Genomic DNA, 15618 nt, shown 5'->3' with positions numbered 1-15618 from the left:
GGAGAGATGTGCAGAATTATGAGCTAGGCTATCGATCATGATGAACGACGAGGCCGTCGAGAACCTTGAACTTGTATTGAAAAATTCAGTCTCCACTTTTAAACTTCGACCTTACTAACACTATCATAGCTCACTCAAGCATACAGGAAATCGAAGCATACTTGCTTCCCCCAAATCTTTGCGTTGAAATTGGAAATAAATGGTTACAATCAGGGTGTTCTCATGCACGAAATCATAGACATCGCTAAACTACCGAGAATGTGATTTTGTGGATTCGAAACCGTGCGTCAATCTGAACTAATTTTTAGTGACTAGAGATCACTAAGACAGACCAGACTAAACCCTACGGACTAGTCTAGATGCTATCCAACGGTAGGTAAGTTTTTTTGTGGTAAAACAATGTGATGCGTTGTAAAAGTTTATGTTAGTGCTAGATGGTAATATATGACTCCTCATTTTTCATTGATCAACTATGGGATGATCGTTCCTACTGGTACGAAGCTTATATATTTAAAAAGCCACGCGGTTGAACAGTTTTCAAACAGCTTTTGAGGTAATGTCTCCAGAGAAATCTGGGCTCAGTGGCTACCTAGGTAGGTAACGGTCAATGTGGCCGTGGTGCGAAGAGGCTGAAAGGAAGTACAGGAAGTGGCTGGAAACACAACGGTTTTAGAGGGGAACGAGGTAGAATCACCTGTTATGAAGGTATGATGAGCTGATTGAGCATGAGTTTCTCAACTACATATGATTAAATTAAGCCTCTATTATTAACGTGTCCACGGAAAAGGTTCGCCTTGGTTGCATCGTAATACAACGATATAGTAATTATGACCAAAACATTCCGCAGGCGCTTCCATATGTAGAACCACCACGAAACAGCCAGGTATATTTGGAAATTGAAAGACGGCGAACTCATGAGGAAGTTGATAAGCGGAATTTCTAGCTCTAACAGTGCTGGTAATTGGGCCCCTCGAGTATGCAGACTAGAGGTTATAGAAAAACGTAAGTCTATCGACTGAGGAGAGACAGAGCGCTGCCGGGTAAAAAGGAGAAGCTTGCCCGTGAGACTTCATCACGTCGATACGTTCCATCACAATAAGTGATGTGGAAGCGATGCAATTAAAACCATTATTGAGAAGCATGTAGAGAGTCTCGCTGATGATGCTGAGATACATGAAGCCAGACGTCGAAAAATGCAGAGTATTGAGAGAGCATTGGAAGAATCGCGAAAGACATGGCTTGTGTTTATTATTGTCCAAATCTACTTACCTAAACTCACTCGACACTCTGAAATGAAATTCCTCTAATTCTTCATCTTACAAGTCATGATAAATGGTACCGTGATACCCCCAAGGTACAATTTCCCATTCTTGGCGTCATGAATAGCGGCCGTTGCTGCTGTCAGAATCTTTCCGTCATCTTCCACCATGGTTTCAACAATATAACCCTCCTCGCTCTTCCCAAGATCCTTCTCTTTTCTTACACCCTCTTTGATCAAACGATCAAAATCAGATCCTCTTCTTCGAATTCGTACGACTGCCGCACCAACCTGGATTGATCGATCATCCAAATTTTGGAACCACTTAAAACCTTGTGGAAGTGATGCAGCTATGATGTCGCCATTCTCATCAATACTCATATTATCAATGGGGTATGGTGCTTGTAACGTATCCTGTTTCAATAGAGTCTTCTCTTCTGTGAGCGAGAAGATTTGTATTTCGTGCAAAAATGTGTTTGGGACATATATCAGTCCATCACGCCCTGTAACCAGTCCATTTGGACCATTAAGGCCAGTAGAGAAGACTATATTACAGTGGTTCGCACGTAATTCGCAGTGTCCGATACTTCCACCACCAAGGAAAACCTCTAGATCGCGACGCTGTAATTTTCTTTAGTCCATCGTTAAACCACTATAGAAATTTTGATACAACTTACAAATCCGACCTTGTGACTATGATCATTCGTGAACACAAAATCATCATCATTCACCCAGGCCACCTGGTTGGGGGTGTGGATCGCAGGATCTGCGTATGTCTTTATGTGTTTCATTGAAATGCTTCCAACTTGGGTATGAAACAATTCTATAGTAGAATTGGCACCTAGTGCCCCAGCATCAAGTGGGGCACCAGTTATTGGATCTATTGGAGGTCGATGGTTGATGAGAAGGATACGCAAAGTACCAGTCTTCGGATCTGGACGGATATCAAACCCATGTAGGCTAAAGGTACCGTCTCCATTGTTGCCGGAGAAATTCTCGGTTGTCATCCACTGGAGACGAGATTCCAAAGAACCATCTCCTCGGGTATCCAAAATGCCAATTCTATCTGCTACACCTCGTCCGGAAATGTTCAGACGGCTGGCACTGTGGTGGGTATGGTGAATTAGCTAAGGGATATTCCGCCAGTAATGAGAAAGAAAAAAAAAGCCACGGACAAAGTATGTAGCTTAAGAAAGTACGAACCCGGGAAGCCACTGCAAGCGACTTTGGATATCGGAGCAGGCCATATATAGGTATCCGGTGTCATAATGAAACCATAAATCTTCACAGCCTTCAAGGCCGAGATTATCAATCCTTTCACAAGTTGCGTTGAATGCATCAATCGACGAAACGGAACGTCCAACACCCAACACCTCAAATATAACGTGTTTGAAGAGAAACTGATAGAGAATTGCGATGAGTGCAACAAAGATGCCGCCTCCGTAGGCTAGAGATCTCGCCATTCTTGTGGAAGATAGCTTCGCAATGAAGAGAATGAATTGAGCAATAAACGGTGATATGGATTGATGCTGTGTCACTGATATATAGCCAGAAGATTTCCAAGACTCTCCCTCCAGTCCTGTTTGACTTTTGTTGGGAGAGTGAGCAAAGATTACTTATTCAACAGATGTAATCGTCGGGTTGATTAGAAATCAGAAAACATGGAACAGGTTAAGGTTATTGCCAAGCCGAGGTTCCACAATAGAACAACACGACAACAGACTCGCCGGGGAGTAAAACCTCCAGGGAAGTCGCACGCACGATGAGTCTTCGCGATATGATTCGATTCAGTAACAATATCGGTCACAACTTCCCACTGTTTGTGGAGGGCTAAGAGATATGGAAGTGACTTCATGTACTAACTCTTATATCCATCGTCTTACAACCACAATCATGCATATTATATATGTCAGAGCATATGACATTAGAAGGGAGGAGGACAATGATATCACGAGCGGAACAATCCAGTGATTGCTCACTCCTGTCTTCTTTCTAACGTCGTTGTCGCTTCCTTTAACGGGTACGTACCTCGTAGGTTACGCATGGCCGCTCTGCAATACAAGTGGTCTGTGCGTGATAATTCTTTTATCACATCCGTCTCGTCTCCTCGTCTGTCTTCTTTCACAATCACGTGACAATTCAGCAACTTGAAGTGAAATTCTCGTTAAAGTTCAAAATTACAACTCACTCACTCTTCACATCTTCAACATTCGCATCATCAGATCAAAATCAATTTCAGTATCATTCTTATATATTAAACATTAGTTACGCTTGAATCTCAGACCTCGATATGGCCATCTCCCATGAACACTCCTCGCAAGTAATCCATCCTCCAGGGACGAAAAGAAAAGAGAAACTTCATGCAAACTCAGAAATCAATACCGCAAAACGACCAAATAAATGATACATCAAAATACCAGCCCACTCAAAGTAATTTCATCATTAAACCCGGCATCTTTCCATCCAGCAAGCAAAAGAAACCCGAAAATACAATCCATGATTACACCAATGATCAACATCGGTCATCTTAAACACCTCAACCCATTAATCACTAACTCCATCCGGTAATTTTAAAAAGAAAAATCCCCACGCATACGTCTATTCTAGCATTCTCTCTCGGCGGCGACTTCAGTAAACTCCAATTGACACAAATCTCGGTATCTCGAATTTCCGTCCGCAGTAAAGTGAAAGGAATTGGCCGGATAATTAGCCGGGTTTACCGGTCGATTCTCTTGAATTGCGGTGACGATGTTGCTCTTCCAGGTGATAGAGGTTTCACCGGAAGCAAATCGGTCGCTGACCCATCCCTCTCCAAGATATGGACCTAGGCCTTTCATCTTATGAAACTTGCGTACACGATGGTGATGATCGCTAGGAAACTTGGCGCTGTAGCGCACCTCATCAGATAATGCTTCATCCGTTAGAATCTCGATTTGTCTCGTGCGGCAGCACTCATTCTGAATCACACGCTCAAAGTGGTGATGTCCGGTCCAGACAATGGCGAGTTTCTGTAGTTTAGGCATTGCCGCCAAAACTTGGCAGTACTGCCAATTGTTGCGATCATTATCAAACCACTTCTCTGCCAATAAGTAGTCTACGGCAAGATTTTGAATTCGATCACCAGCTGTAGAGAAAAACAGGTCCTTCAAGAATTGGTAGCCAAAGTCTTCGCGCCACGTGTTGTCACCAACCTCCAAAGCATCGCTGTAGATACGAAAATGGCTGGAGTTGATGAACACAGTGTCTCGGTCGAAATCAATGTAGCACCTGAAGTTTGTCGTTGCAGCTTCAGGACCAACAAAGTCCAATGGAAGCCCCAACAGATTTTGCCTATCGTCGTACATCTTCTTGTCTCGTTTCCAGGAATTCGCAACGGACAATGGTCTGTAACGTCTCAATCCTCGTTCTCTAGCTACTTGACAGACGCTAAGGATTGCTGGATTCTGAGCATCAGTAGACGCATAAACAATCATCCAATTTGCGCAACGCTTGGTGATGTGTACCTCAATGATGCGATCTTCTTCCATAGAGAAATCCCATATCATACATTGGACTTCAAGGGGGAAATCTGGAAATTTTCGGAAGCGGCATCCAACTTCAGAAGAGAAGTTAATTTGTGTTGGATCCTCCAACATAAATTTATCTTGATCGCGAAATGCGCACTGATTTTCGATGCATTCTAGGCTGTGCTTGCATGACTGTTGGGGGCTGGTTTCAAGTGTCTCCTCTGAACTGGACTTGGAATAAGGTGATGCCATGGTTGCTGCGTCAACTGGTTCAAGAATATTGTTGAGTAACAATGGAGATGTCGCATTGGAATCCAAAGAGACAAGAATTTGTTCGCTGATAGCTGTCGATGGAAGTTTTGCAGTCAATTCATCAAGGGTTTGATGAGATAACTTCAAGGGTGAAAATCTCATGGCTCTTGTGTTGATGCCAGCATTTAAAAATGAAATAGCAGTCTTCTTGGTGTAACTCTGTGGATAATACGTCAGGAACGCACAGAGGAAGAGCCTGTTAGATTGTTCTTACATTTTTTTGAAGAAAGGAAATTGTTGGCTTAGTTTTCAAGTCCGCATGGATTGAAGAGCTTCTTAGCATCTTTGACGCAAGCAACGGGGCCAGCCCGTTGTGGAGCTATGGGGATATATTAGTAGGATTTTCTGCAGGACATTCAGCTCCAGGGTGGATTCTCTTACCACTCTTGTGGACGACATAGTGTCGGAGTTGTTAAAATTATGACTGTATGAAAGATTTGAAAGTGTATAAAGATTGGGGGGAGGAAAATTCAAACACAGGAAGTCGGAGCTTAAGTACCTCTTTTAAAGCTATGAATGTTGTATCAGGTGGGCAATTCACCTCCTCGTGTTGGGTGTTCACGTGGCTTTGTTTTGATCTTTCTCGACTCGAAACTTGAGTGGTGAATTAGACCGATATCGGTTGTTTCATATTGGATCTCTCAAGCTCTTTTTCTTTGACATGTCTATAGGCTTCCTGTCATACCTACGTCATACTTAAGTTTGGTTCTTCATCCTGAGATTTAGTTCTTAATGATTGGTGGACCAATCAAAGGATCCAGTTGATCAAGCTCATGGAACGGATAAAAAGTTCTTCAGTGAATCATATATTCAATGTTTATTTCTGAACATCTGAGTCAAAGATGACCCATTAATAATGAGTAGATGCAGATATACTTCTACTTCACCTAAACATGAGTTCTCTTTTCCTCATGGGCGTGCAAGCAGTCTTATATCACATCCTTTGTAGATAACAGCTTGAAGTTTTCCTGTATCCATACATCATCTCAAACTGTAAGACTAATGACATTGTTTCTATACTTTGCACTCTCAAGATTTGCTGTTTCTCAGTCTTCAACGTCCTCACCATAGGCAACCATGGCTCTCGGGTATTCATCGGTTGCTGTCTACAAAGCTGACACTGTTGAAATATCTTATTTCTTCATTCACTAGCAAACATCTAGCTCAGACACAAGCACAAATGCCGAGAAAATAATTTGCATAATCAACTGTTATATACAACGATTAACTTAATTTTCAGCTCAAAGATCACTCTGACCACCTGCAGTAAGCATTTTTCATTGGTTACTAGTACAATGGCTGTCAAAAATCTGAAATCAAGAGTTCCTCTATTTCCTGTCTCCTGAACACTAAATCCAGATACCAAATATAAATTGATGATAAGCTGTAAGGTATTCACTCCCCTTCTCGTACTCAACCAGTTGAGACACAGGAATCAGATTGAAGTCACAGGAGAAACAAAAGCCGAAGCCCGAAATAAAATTAACAGTGAATCATCAAAATGAGCAGACTCGATTATTTACTCATGTGTTTGATCATGTGTTTGGGAAGTCGAGAGAGAGAGGACCTTGATGTCTACTTACCTAGGTAGGCACTTCACTGTCTTTGCTGGTGGAAAATCGATGCCGTCATGACACGTTCCCAACTTCGAGATAGTGATTGGTAGATTTGGAGGGCTCTTCTGTTATTGCACACCACACACTACATCGCCTCGGAGAGCTTGGGCTTCATGACCAGCCTCCATCTGTTTTTTGGTTTATGCAATGAATATGATTTGCGAGGCCATGAACAGAAATTCACATTTTGATGTTGTGAGTTCTTGGAGGCAGTGCTGAAATATTAAATGATTCTTTCGATCTTTATGATTTCCCGATATTTTAGTGCTGTGGAATTAACTCCTGTTCAAACATATCTTTCTATCTCCATCTCTATTTAAATCTATTCTATTCTATTATCTTTGATTTCGGTCTTTACTCTCTCCACTAGTATTCAATATATCTTCTTCTCCCTCTTCACATATCTATTTCTTTCCCCTCCCATAAGCCTCTTTTGGTAAGAACGGCACCGCAATAACCAATCCGATCGCAACCAATATTTCAAACACCCAGATGAAATACCCCCAGAGGATCTGATGCGTAACGCCATACGCGAAGATGATAGTAAAGAGAGCGGGGACAAATACACGGGTACCACTTGTGACGGCGAGCGCGATGCTGTTGAGGGTACCGAGAGTTTCGGAGGAGGGCGCAATATCATTGAGAGCTAGCTGGCCACATGCTACAGGAAGGATATTGTTAGATTAGATCGAGGAGATAGGGGGTATGAGAGTGGAGAGATGGATAGGAGACCTAGAATTAGAGTGACGAATAAGAGAGGGGAAGAACTTACTAAACGCCATACTGACTCCAACCCCCATCGACATACTTACTGGATAGACGACCCAGAACGCCGTTTCCCATCCCATGCGCAACAAGAAATTTGCAAAAGGACAGAAGGCGAAGAGGAAAGGCCAGAGGAAAGCGCACGCGCGCAGGATGCCAACGGTACCGATACGTTTGTGTAGGGGAGGGAATACGACGATCATCCAGAAAGCTTGCGAGAAACCTGCGAGGGCTATGAAGAGAGAAATTCGGAAGGGCGAGAAACCTAGACCGCCGAGGGAGACGGGTGTAAACCAGAAGACAGATAGTACTATTTGTGCGGAAAAGGTTAGCCGTGGAAAGGGAAAAGAATGGGCGAAGAAGGAAGTGACACGAACCGGATGTGTAAATTGTACTCATTAGATTTACATGGCACGAAATGTAAATACATCTCGCTACGCCGGGGAAATTCAGAAGTTCTCTCATGGTCATTCCATCGCGCGCTCCTACTTTTTGATACCTTTTCTTGCCCAATGTCTGCGTCCTGATTAGTGATTTGAGATTTTACCACAGCCTTGATGAACCGCTCACCTCTTTAATATAAAACGTAGCAACCAACGTTGAGCTCAACGCGAACAATCCCGTACAAATCGTAGGTAGCGCAAAGGGGAATTCCTCGAAAAATTTTACACCGCCAAAGAGAGACGGATATTGTTTCGCAGGTTCGGACATGACGCCGCCTTGAGAATATTAGTCTTTCCGTCGAGTTCTCACCTATCTATCTAGATGCTTGGAGTAGGGAGCTTCAATTACCAATCATCGGTCCCACCAGAATTCCCAGATTGCCCGCCACGGAAAAATAACTAAATGCTCTCGCTTGAGTTTTCTTGGTGCTGTTTTCGGAAATCATTGTTCGAATCGTCCTTTCATCATTAGATTAGTTCGAGAACTTCCAGACACGATTAGATGAATACAAAAACCAAAGCCACTCACACAATTGTTCCTGCGAATAGTCCGGCAATACATCGAAAGATGACTAATTGTCCAATGCTCCTGCCGAACCCGAAAATACCTGTTGCGAACGAGATACCTAGTAGCGAAATGATCATGATGGGTTTGCGGCCGAATTTATCGGAGGCGCGACCCCAGTGGACCATGAGGATCATTTCTGTGACGGAGAATAGAGATTCCTGTTTTTGGTTAGTTTTTTAATTTTTCCCATAAAGCATATAACACATGCACAGTGGGCTTCTCTTCTTCTCTTCTACTTTGCAATCTCCTTCCCCATTCCATTTCTTTCCATTCCAATTACCCTCTTAAAAAAAATAACAGAACAAAACAAAACAAAACAAGCAAAAAAAGACTCACAATCAACCCCGAATAAAACCCCACATCCCCCTTTCCAATATTCCCAATCTCCCACAACATCTGATTGAGAAAGGCAAAGACCGAGAAAAACGCCACCGGCTCTACCAATCGAATATAGCAGAGTCCCAGAATTTGTCCGAGAGGGAGCGGTGTATCATCATCTTCTTCATCTTCTCCATCACCATGATCTTCTTCTTCTTCTCCTCCTCCTTCTGCATCTCGACTCGAGTTCTGCGCACCAATTGTCCCCGTCCCAACATCTTGATAAACTTGTGATCCCGTGATCAGCGCATCGCGAACCTCTGTAGGTTCGGTGAGAGGCGCGAGGAGGGGTTCGCGTTCAGTGATTACGGGGGGGTGCGGAGACATGGATTGCTGTGAGTGTATGTATGTCTTCTTCTTATCCGCGGCGTGTTTCACTGTGAGGATATATACAAATGTAATTGTTGGATATACATGAAAGAAAGAGGAATTTGAAGAGTCGAGTGTGTATTGGTTCGAGATGCTAGGACTCCTTGCTTAAGTAATACGATGCTTATCTGATCTGAAAGACATGGGATTATTGACCTTAGTGTTACTTTTAGCGCTGATGTACTTATGTGCCTCGAGTGTGCTTAATGCTAGCGCTAATTATAGTTAGGGGTCTCCAATTACGTACATATCACACCTATTCCATCAGAGCCGATCAAAGTATTACTCGTAAATACACTACACTACACTCTATAGCAATTCTTTTCTGGGAAGATCCAAAATGAATGTTTCTATGAGAAATCGATATTTCTAGCAGAATTTTCATTTCTATTTCTATTGAAGGACAAGAAAAGAAAGGAAAAGAAAGATGTTTTTTTGGGAGTAACATCAAGTGAAAGAAGGGAGGTACAGCAACCATGATATTATTGTGGAGATCTTCGTGGAGTATCTCATATGATGGAGATTTACGATTGACGGTATGCTCATCATCTTAGGTACGGCTTGAGATTCGATGAATGCTATGTATTTGTGGAATACTAACCGTAGGAATCCAATACCGTCGGATTCCTAGGTAACTATAGGTGTCCCAAGGTGGCAGGTCAATTTTTTTCACGCACAAGTCTATGGAGACCCAATCTTAATTGGTAACACAGATATTTACACAAGCATAGTCTGGGTCAAAATTCTTTTGCGTTTTCATTGTATTTGCTTATGCCCAGTCTTTATGTATCAATACTGCACTCAAAATGGCCCGTCGCTATCGGGACAAGCGTAACCTAATGTTGCACTTCCACTTCTCAGATAACAAACCTTTTGCTTCGCGCAAGCCGCTGTGCTACATCTTTTCGTCATTGCGGAACTTTTCGTCTCCAGGAAATTATAAACTTCTACTATAGTGTTGTTTGCCAACATATCCTCGGTTACTCCATGCCAGAAAGCGCCGTCCAAGGGAGCATTAATGGGCCAAGTGGTATTTGGATCATATACTTGACGCGTATCATACTCAAGTTCCCATTTTGGTGTTGTCCAGGAGTTGGCGTTGGACATATTGGCGAAGTAGGTTTGAGAATTGACGACTGAGAAAGTCAAAGCATCGACCTGAAGATGGACCCATCCAGCGTTGAGTCCGGTAAGAGGGGTAATAGAAGGCCCTATGTATGCAATTTGAATAGGTTTGTTGTAATCCACCAACGTGGTATTACGAATGATCGATGACGTGTTGCTAGAAATTGTCGAGTTGGGTAGGAAGTCATAATAGATCATGAGCTGATCCTCGTGTGTATGACCAAAGAATATTCCCGCAATTGTTGATGGAGAGAATCGAGCAACAATACTGTAGAACAAGGCTGTGGGGTTGGGAAGCGCATTTGTACCATCATATCCCGGAAGAACATGTCCGATGATCCAAACGCGTTGATCAATATCTTCCGATTTTTGGAGCTCGTTGGCAAGGAATGTAAGAATACCAGAAGTGTCTGGATTTTTCATGTTGAAGAAATTGAAGATATTGGCTGTATACCAAAAATCTGTGTTGATAGAGATGATCTTTAAACCTTGAGGTGTGACCGTAGCATATGCACCATAGTGGTTTGATGCATACTGAGCCGCTTCACTACCAACCCATCCATTATTCAGCCATAAGCTGGATAATAGATTATAGTTCCAAGAGAATACATTAGATTGACCCGTCGAGTTATTGATGGAATTTGGAGTGCTGAGAGCTTCCGGTAGAGAATCATGGTTTCCTAAGGTCGCATAGATGGGACTGTTCTTCATTTGAGCCTTGAAAGTTTGGTACGTAACCGTCTCTTCATACTCTACATAGGCTCGACTTATTTGGTCGTCATTATCGTGGCTTACAATATCACCAGTAAATATTGTGAATGCCACATCAGACCTGTTGATAAATTGGTCCATGGTTGAAAATGCAGAGAGAGCCAAGTCAGGAGGGGAATCGCAATAGAAGTATCCAAAACGAGACGCCGGTGTAGACGGGTTGTCACTCGTCGTATCGAGGTCAGTGTTAGTTGAATATGGTCTGCAGCACATATACTGTGAGCAATTAGCTTCACTGCCAATGTCATATCTTGAATCCAAATGCCAATCAGAGAGATGTAGAACATCTATAGTTTGGTCTGTTGACATGTCAGAATTAGTTTACTCATAGTCAACCAAGGTGTTGTAACTTACTAGATGGCGCAGGAGCTGTTGTCTTATTTGCTGGTTTAGGTTTGAAATATGCAGATTCGTCGATAAGAACTGTTGGGGGTGAACTGCAAGTATCCCACACATAGAAACAGTAACCTTGCATATCAGCGGTCGCCATGCTCATTTTTGCAAACAGTTGAGCAAGATACGGACCAGTTCCACCAATTCCGGAGTATTCTTCATAACAGGTCTCAGCGTAGATACTGTCATAGACCTTTGGAAAGGTTTCACAGGCACGAATAAGAAGATTCACAATCGTCTCAACGGGTTGCATGATAGCTGCAAGATGCATCACTTCGGTGCTGGCAATACATTTTGCGCAGTCGGTTGTGAGTCCATTTCCATTAACAATTCCTTGAATCTCACTAAAGATATTGTCTTCAATTTCCTGCTTACTAATGGTTGTTAGCTCTGCAACACGAGAGGAATAAGTGATTATACCTTAAAGTAGGCAATGGGACAGGGACAGGAGAAGTTTCGTTGTAAGAAGGTACAGGCCCAGTGCCATTATAGTGAAGGGTTGGACCTCCAGCACCGTTTGGAATTGTATTTGTGAGCGTCTTGTTCAATGCTTGAGGACTTGACGGGATGGATCGTCGCTTGTGACCTTTGTGTGCTGATGCGACTGACAGTAGTGATAGCGCAGTCAAAGCTACCGGGAGATACATTTTTGGATGCAAAACAGGCCCAGCTAGTGTGAGAAAACAGGATAACAGGCAACATATGGAAAGGGAAAGGGAAAGGCACAATACTTATCCGATTAGAGCCAGACCTACTATTCCATGATAACCACCTCAACACAGCACGTGGCTTTGATTGTATTGGTCAGTCAATCTCCAGATTGTAACTTGTGAAGTAGTCGTCACTTATGCAGCTTCTTACGGTTGGGACCACGAATTGGGAAGGTGGTTCCTGACAGAAAGCTTCATTTTCGTGAACGGTGCTAAGATTCCTGCATCTTCCCCGCAAATTCAGAGACATCCACGCTGGAAAATTAACATTGAAGCAAATCCAACAGTCCAGACCCAAGTGATTTCGCATGTTTGAATATGCACGTTTATCATCAGAGGGGTAAGATTGGTTTATTTGGATATCCATATCCATATCCATATCCATATCCATATCCATACATCCCGAGAACCCGATCGAATGGGAATTACGTAGCGATAATATGGGAGATTGAGAGATTCAGAGATTGATCAATCATGAATTACCAATCGAGTTAATATAAAAATGACCTTGTGGCGGTGAGAAGATCGGCAGAAATCTCAAAAGGTACTAGCTGATCGGGGCCAGCCGACTGGGCACATGGGGTGTCACAACCAGATAGCCTCATAGCATAGCTTGTCACGTGCTTGTCTTATTATAAGCATTATGAAGCATGCCTAGGTTGTGATAAGCACACCCGCACAAGACGAGAAGATCTCTTTATCAAATATCAAATATGTAAGTTAACTATGGAATTCTCAACATCTATAAATTTGACTTCTCCTTCTCTTATTGTTGTGACTGACTTGAGATATTAGTCGATTTCTTTGAAGCAAACTGTGAAGATGGCTAGTAAAGTCTCGGTTCGGGGAAATACAAAAGCAATCATATCATATGCATATAAGAGTTATAAGAGGTGACGGTTGCACAAAAGATAACCTGGAAGCTTATTTCAACATTCCTGGGACCGACCTACCAGTACCTATCAGTACCCACCACTACCTCCTCTTCAAAACCATCAGTTCAATCAACCAGGACACCCAAAGGTTGTCATCATCCAAAAGAGCTATATTTATTACTGATTTTGTAGGGAGATTCTGTGAAATCAATGAAATGTCTTTATTCGTATAGGCAGGATCTTCTGAGGTGAGACGAAGTAATAATTAAGCTCTTGATGTCTAAGGTAGAATTGGGAATTGGTGGGGAAAAGTATATTGAAATCATGACGTCTACGAGTCAAATGCCAATGCTATAACATTGACAAAAACCATATTATACTGTGCGTCAAAGATCACACATTTTTCTAGAGAGAAAAACCTATCATTCTCTTGTTTTTTTTTAATTATAATATCTTGATTATATCATCGGCTCAAAACTACAAAAGAAAAGTCTTCTTCGCTTTGCTGTCATATCGATTTCTGCCCCGTCTACCGCTTCGTTTCACAATGGCCTCCTCTGGTCAAAGAAAACATGTAGTGATAATTGGAGCTGGAGCGGCGGGAATGTCATGTGCCGCCACTCTTGCCCAGCATCCAGATAAATTCAAAGTTACCATGATCGAACGAATGGGGGTAACCGGAGGTCAAGCAACCTCGATCGCCCTTGACAAGGAGAAATTTGGTACCGACTGGATGAACGATGGTGTCCAAGGTGGTTCACCAATCTTCAAGCATACTTGCCACTTCTTCAAACAATACGGTCACGAAGCTCAAGGCATCAAACTTCAAGTCGCATTTGGAAAAGGCGAAGATGGATTCTGGACAAATTGTTTCCCTAGTCCTCTGGTCGAACGCTTCTCGAGCGATATCAAGAAATTTGGCAAGGTGTTGAAGATTATCAAGTGGTTAATGCCTGCGATGGGGGTTATACCTATCCGAATCATGCTCAAGATGTTCTTCTTCAGCAAGGACTTTGGAGATAAAATGGTGTATCCTCTCATCGCTCTATTCCTTGGTACCGGTAACCAGACTGCCAATGTATCGTGCGCGATCTTGGAGCGTTTGTTCGATGACAAGAATATGAAGCTCTGGGACTATGATCCAGATACACTTCTTCCAAACTTACCTCAAATGTTAACTTTCCCTAATCTTCACAACTTTTACGAAGATTGGAGAAAAGATCTCGAATCGAAAGGTGTAGATATTCGTCTCAACACTGATGTCACGGAGATTATTCAACGTAATGAGAAAGGCGTTGTGATGACCACGAGGCCGTTTAATCCCGATGCAAATGACAGAAAGGGGGAACACACTGGGCCAACTTCCAAATCTGAAAAATTTGATGAATTGGTCATGTGTGTATTAGCTGATGATGCACTGAAAATCCTTGGAAAAACCGCCACTTTTAAGGAGAAACTCGTGCTTGGGGGAGCCAGGTAAGTTATCACATCTTGATTGCGGGCGACGTAAAAGCTTATAACTAATCATCATATTAGATTTTACGATGACATAACAGTGACACAGTAAGATTTACCCTCTCATTTTTCCTTTCATCCCTTCCTCACTCACATTCCCATTAAGATGCTAATAAATCCTCAGCTCCGACCATGAATACTTCCGCAAACACTACGAAACCGAATTCGACCCCTCCCTCTGCGCTGATCCTAAATCTCAGGCCCAAAAAGACCAAATCGCTTTCTCAAAAGGCGAACGACGTGGTGTTGATAATGAACCTAGCGGTTTTCGACCCATGTATTACACCAAATCCTATGCACATGACCCTAAAAAAATCGAAATGTCTTTTGAGTATGCTCTCCCCCTTTTCCCCTTCTATTGCTTCCCTCCCGAGACTAACACACCTCTCCAGCTGTACAAACTACCAACATCAATTCCGGCAAGACCACAATGCAGAAACTGCACCCGTTCCATATGATCGTCACGTCTTCCAATCTATCTTCCTCGACGCCTCGAACCGCGAGTTCTGGACCATCGATGAGATTTCTCCTGATAAAGTAATTGAGAAAAAATGGTGGCATCAACTTGGTCATCGCTGGCAACATTATGCCAGGGTTGTGCCTGGGATGATGTTCATCAATGGCAAGAATCAAACGTGGTTTGCAGGGAGTTGGACGCTTGTGGTATGTATTTCTTTCCTTTGCCTACAATCTCTCTGTTATGTTTCCCCGTTCGGGGAAAAATCCAGCTTTAGGTTTAGCTTCAAGCTTCGAAATTGAGGATGCTAACAACCTATCAGAACATGCACGAATTAGCCCTCGTATCGGGAATCGCAGCTGCCTATCGACTCGGTGCCGACTATGTGAAATTCGACGATTTTGCAGAGGAGTTCTTTGGTAATTATATGCTTGTCTCCCATGGATTTAGATATAAAGCGGAAGAAAAGAGGAGGAAGCAGAAGAATCAGTAAACAGCATTGGTGGAGTTTGTACATATTGTAAGATTATCTAGCTATCGAAAGTAATGTTTACTTG

The 15618-nt window shown here is 42.7% G+C and overlaps 5 protein-coding genes across 5 annotated transcripts; 1 reads left to right on the top strand and 4 right to left on the bottom strand.

Moving 5' to 3' along the window:
• Window positions 1–1303: 1303 nt before the first annotated feature.
• Window positions 1304–2721, bottom strand: EAE97_000424 (uncharacterized protein; the record flags this gene model as incomplete). The annotated part of the gene is made up of 3 exons (XM_038870934.1): window positions 1304–1879; window positions 1936–2362; window positions 2462–2721. 3 exons carry the CDS (start codon window positions 2719–2721, stop codon window positions 1304–1306), a joined length of 1263 nt encoding a protein of 420 aa, XP_038738295.1.
• Window positions 2722–3861: 1140 nt separating this feature from the next.
• Window positions 3862–5475, bottom strand: EAE97_000423 (uncharacterized protein; the record flags this gene model as incomplete). The annotated part of the gene is made up of 3 exons (XM_038870933.1): window positions 3862–5235; window positions 5291–5395; window positions 5458–5475. The coding sequence occupies 3 exons, from the start codon at window positions 5473–5475 to the stop codon at window positions 3862–3864; spliced, it is 1497 nt and encodes a 498-aa protein (XP_038738294.1).
• A 1621-nt stretch (window positions 5476–7096) lies between these two features.
• On the bottom strand, window positions 7097–9173 carry EAE97_000422 (uncharacterized protein; the record flags this gene model as incomplete). Its single annotated transcript, XM_038870932.1, has 7 exons — window positions 7097–7353; window positions 7465–7767; window positions 7835–7973; window positions 8028–8176; window positions 8250–8359; window positions 8430–8626; window positions 8805–9173. The coding sequence occupies 7 exons, from the start codon at window positions 9171–9173 to the stop codon at window positions 7097–7099; spliced, it is 1524 nt and encodes a 507-aa protein (XP_038738293.1).
• Window positions 9174–10016: 843 nt separating this feature from the next.
• EAE97_000421 (uncharacterized protein) lies at window positions 10017–12151 on the bottom strand (the record flags this gene model as incomplete). The annotated part of the gene is made up of 3 exons (XM_038870931.1): window positions 10017–11410; window positions 11466–11878; window positions 11925–12151. 3 exons carry the CDS (start codon window positions 12149–12151, stop codon window positions 10017–10019), a joined length of 2034 nt encoding a protein of 677 aa, XP_038738292.1.
• Window positions 12152–13636: 1485 nt separating this feature from the next.
• Window positions 13637–15554, top strand: EAE97_000420 (uncharacterized protein; the record flags this gene model as incomplete). The annotated part of the gene is made up of 5 exons (XM_038870930.1): window positions 13637–14565; window positions 14626–14652; window positions 14729–14935; window positions 14997–15267; window positions 15384–15554. 5 exons carry the CDS (start codon window positions 13637–13639, stop codon window positions 15552–15554), a joined length of 1605 nt encoding a protein of 534 aa, XP_038738291.1.
• Window positions 15555–15618: the final 64 nt, after the last annotated feature.

The sequence above is a fragment of the Botrytis byssoidea genome (assembly GCF_014898295.1).
Source record: "Botrytis byssoidea strain MUCL 94 chromosome Unknown BBYS_001, whole genome shotgun sequence".
In the NCBI taxonomy this organism is placed as follows: Eukaryota; Fungi; Ascomycota; class Leotiomycetes; order Helotiales; family Sclerotiniaceae; genus Botrytis; species Botrytis byssoidea.
The sequence above is the reverse complement of the archived record's forward strand: the minus strand, read 5'-3'. Positions and strand labels throughout refer to the sequence as shown.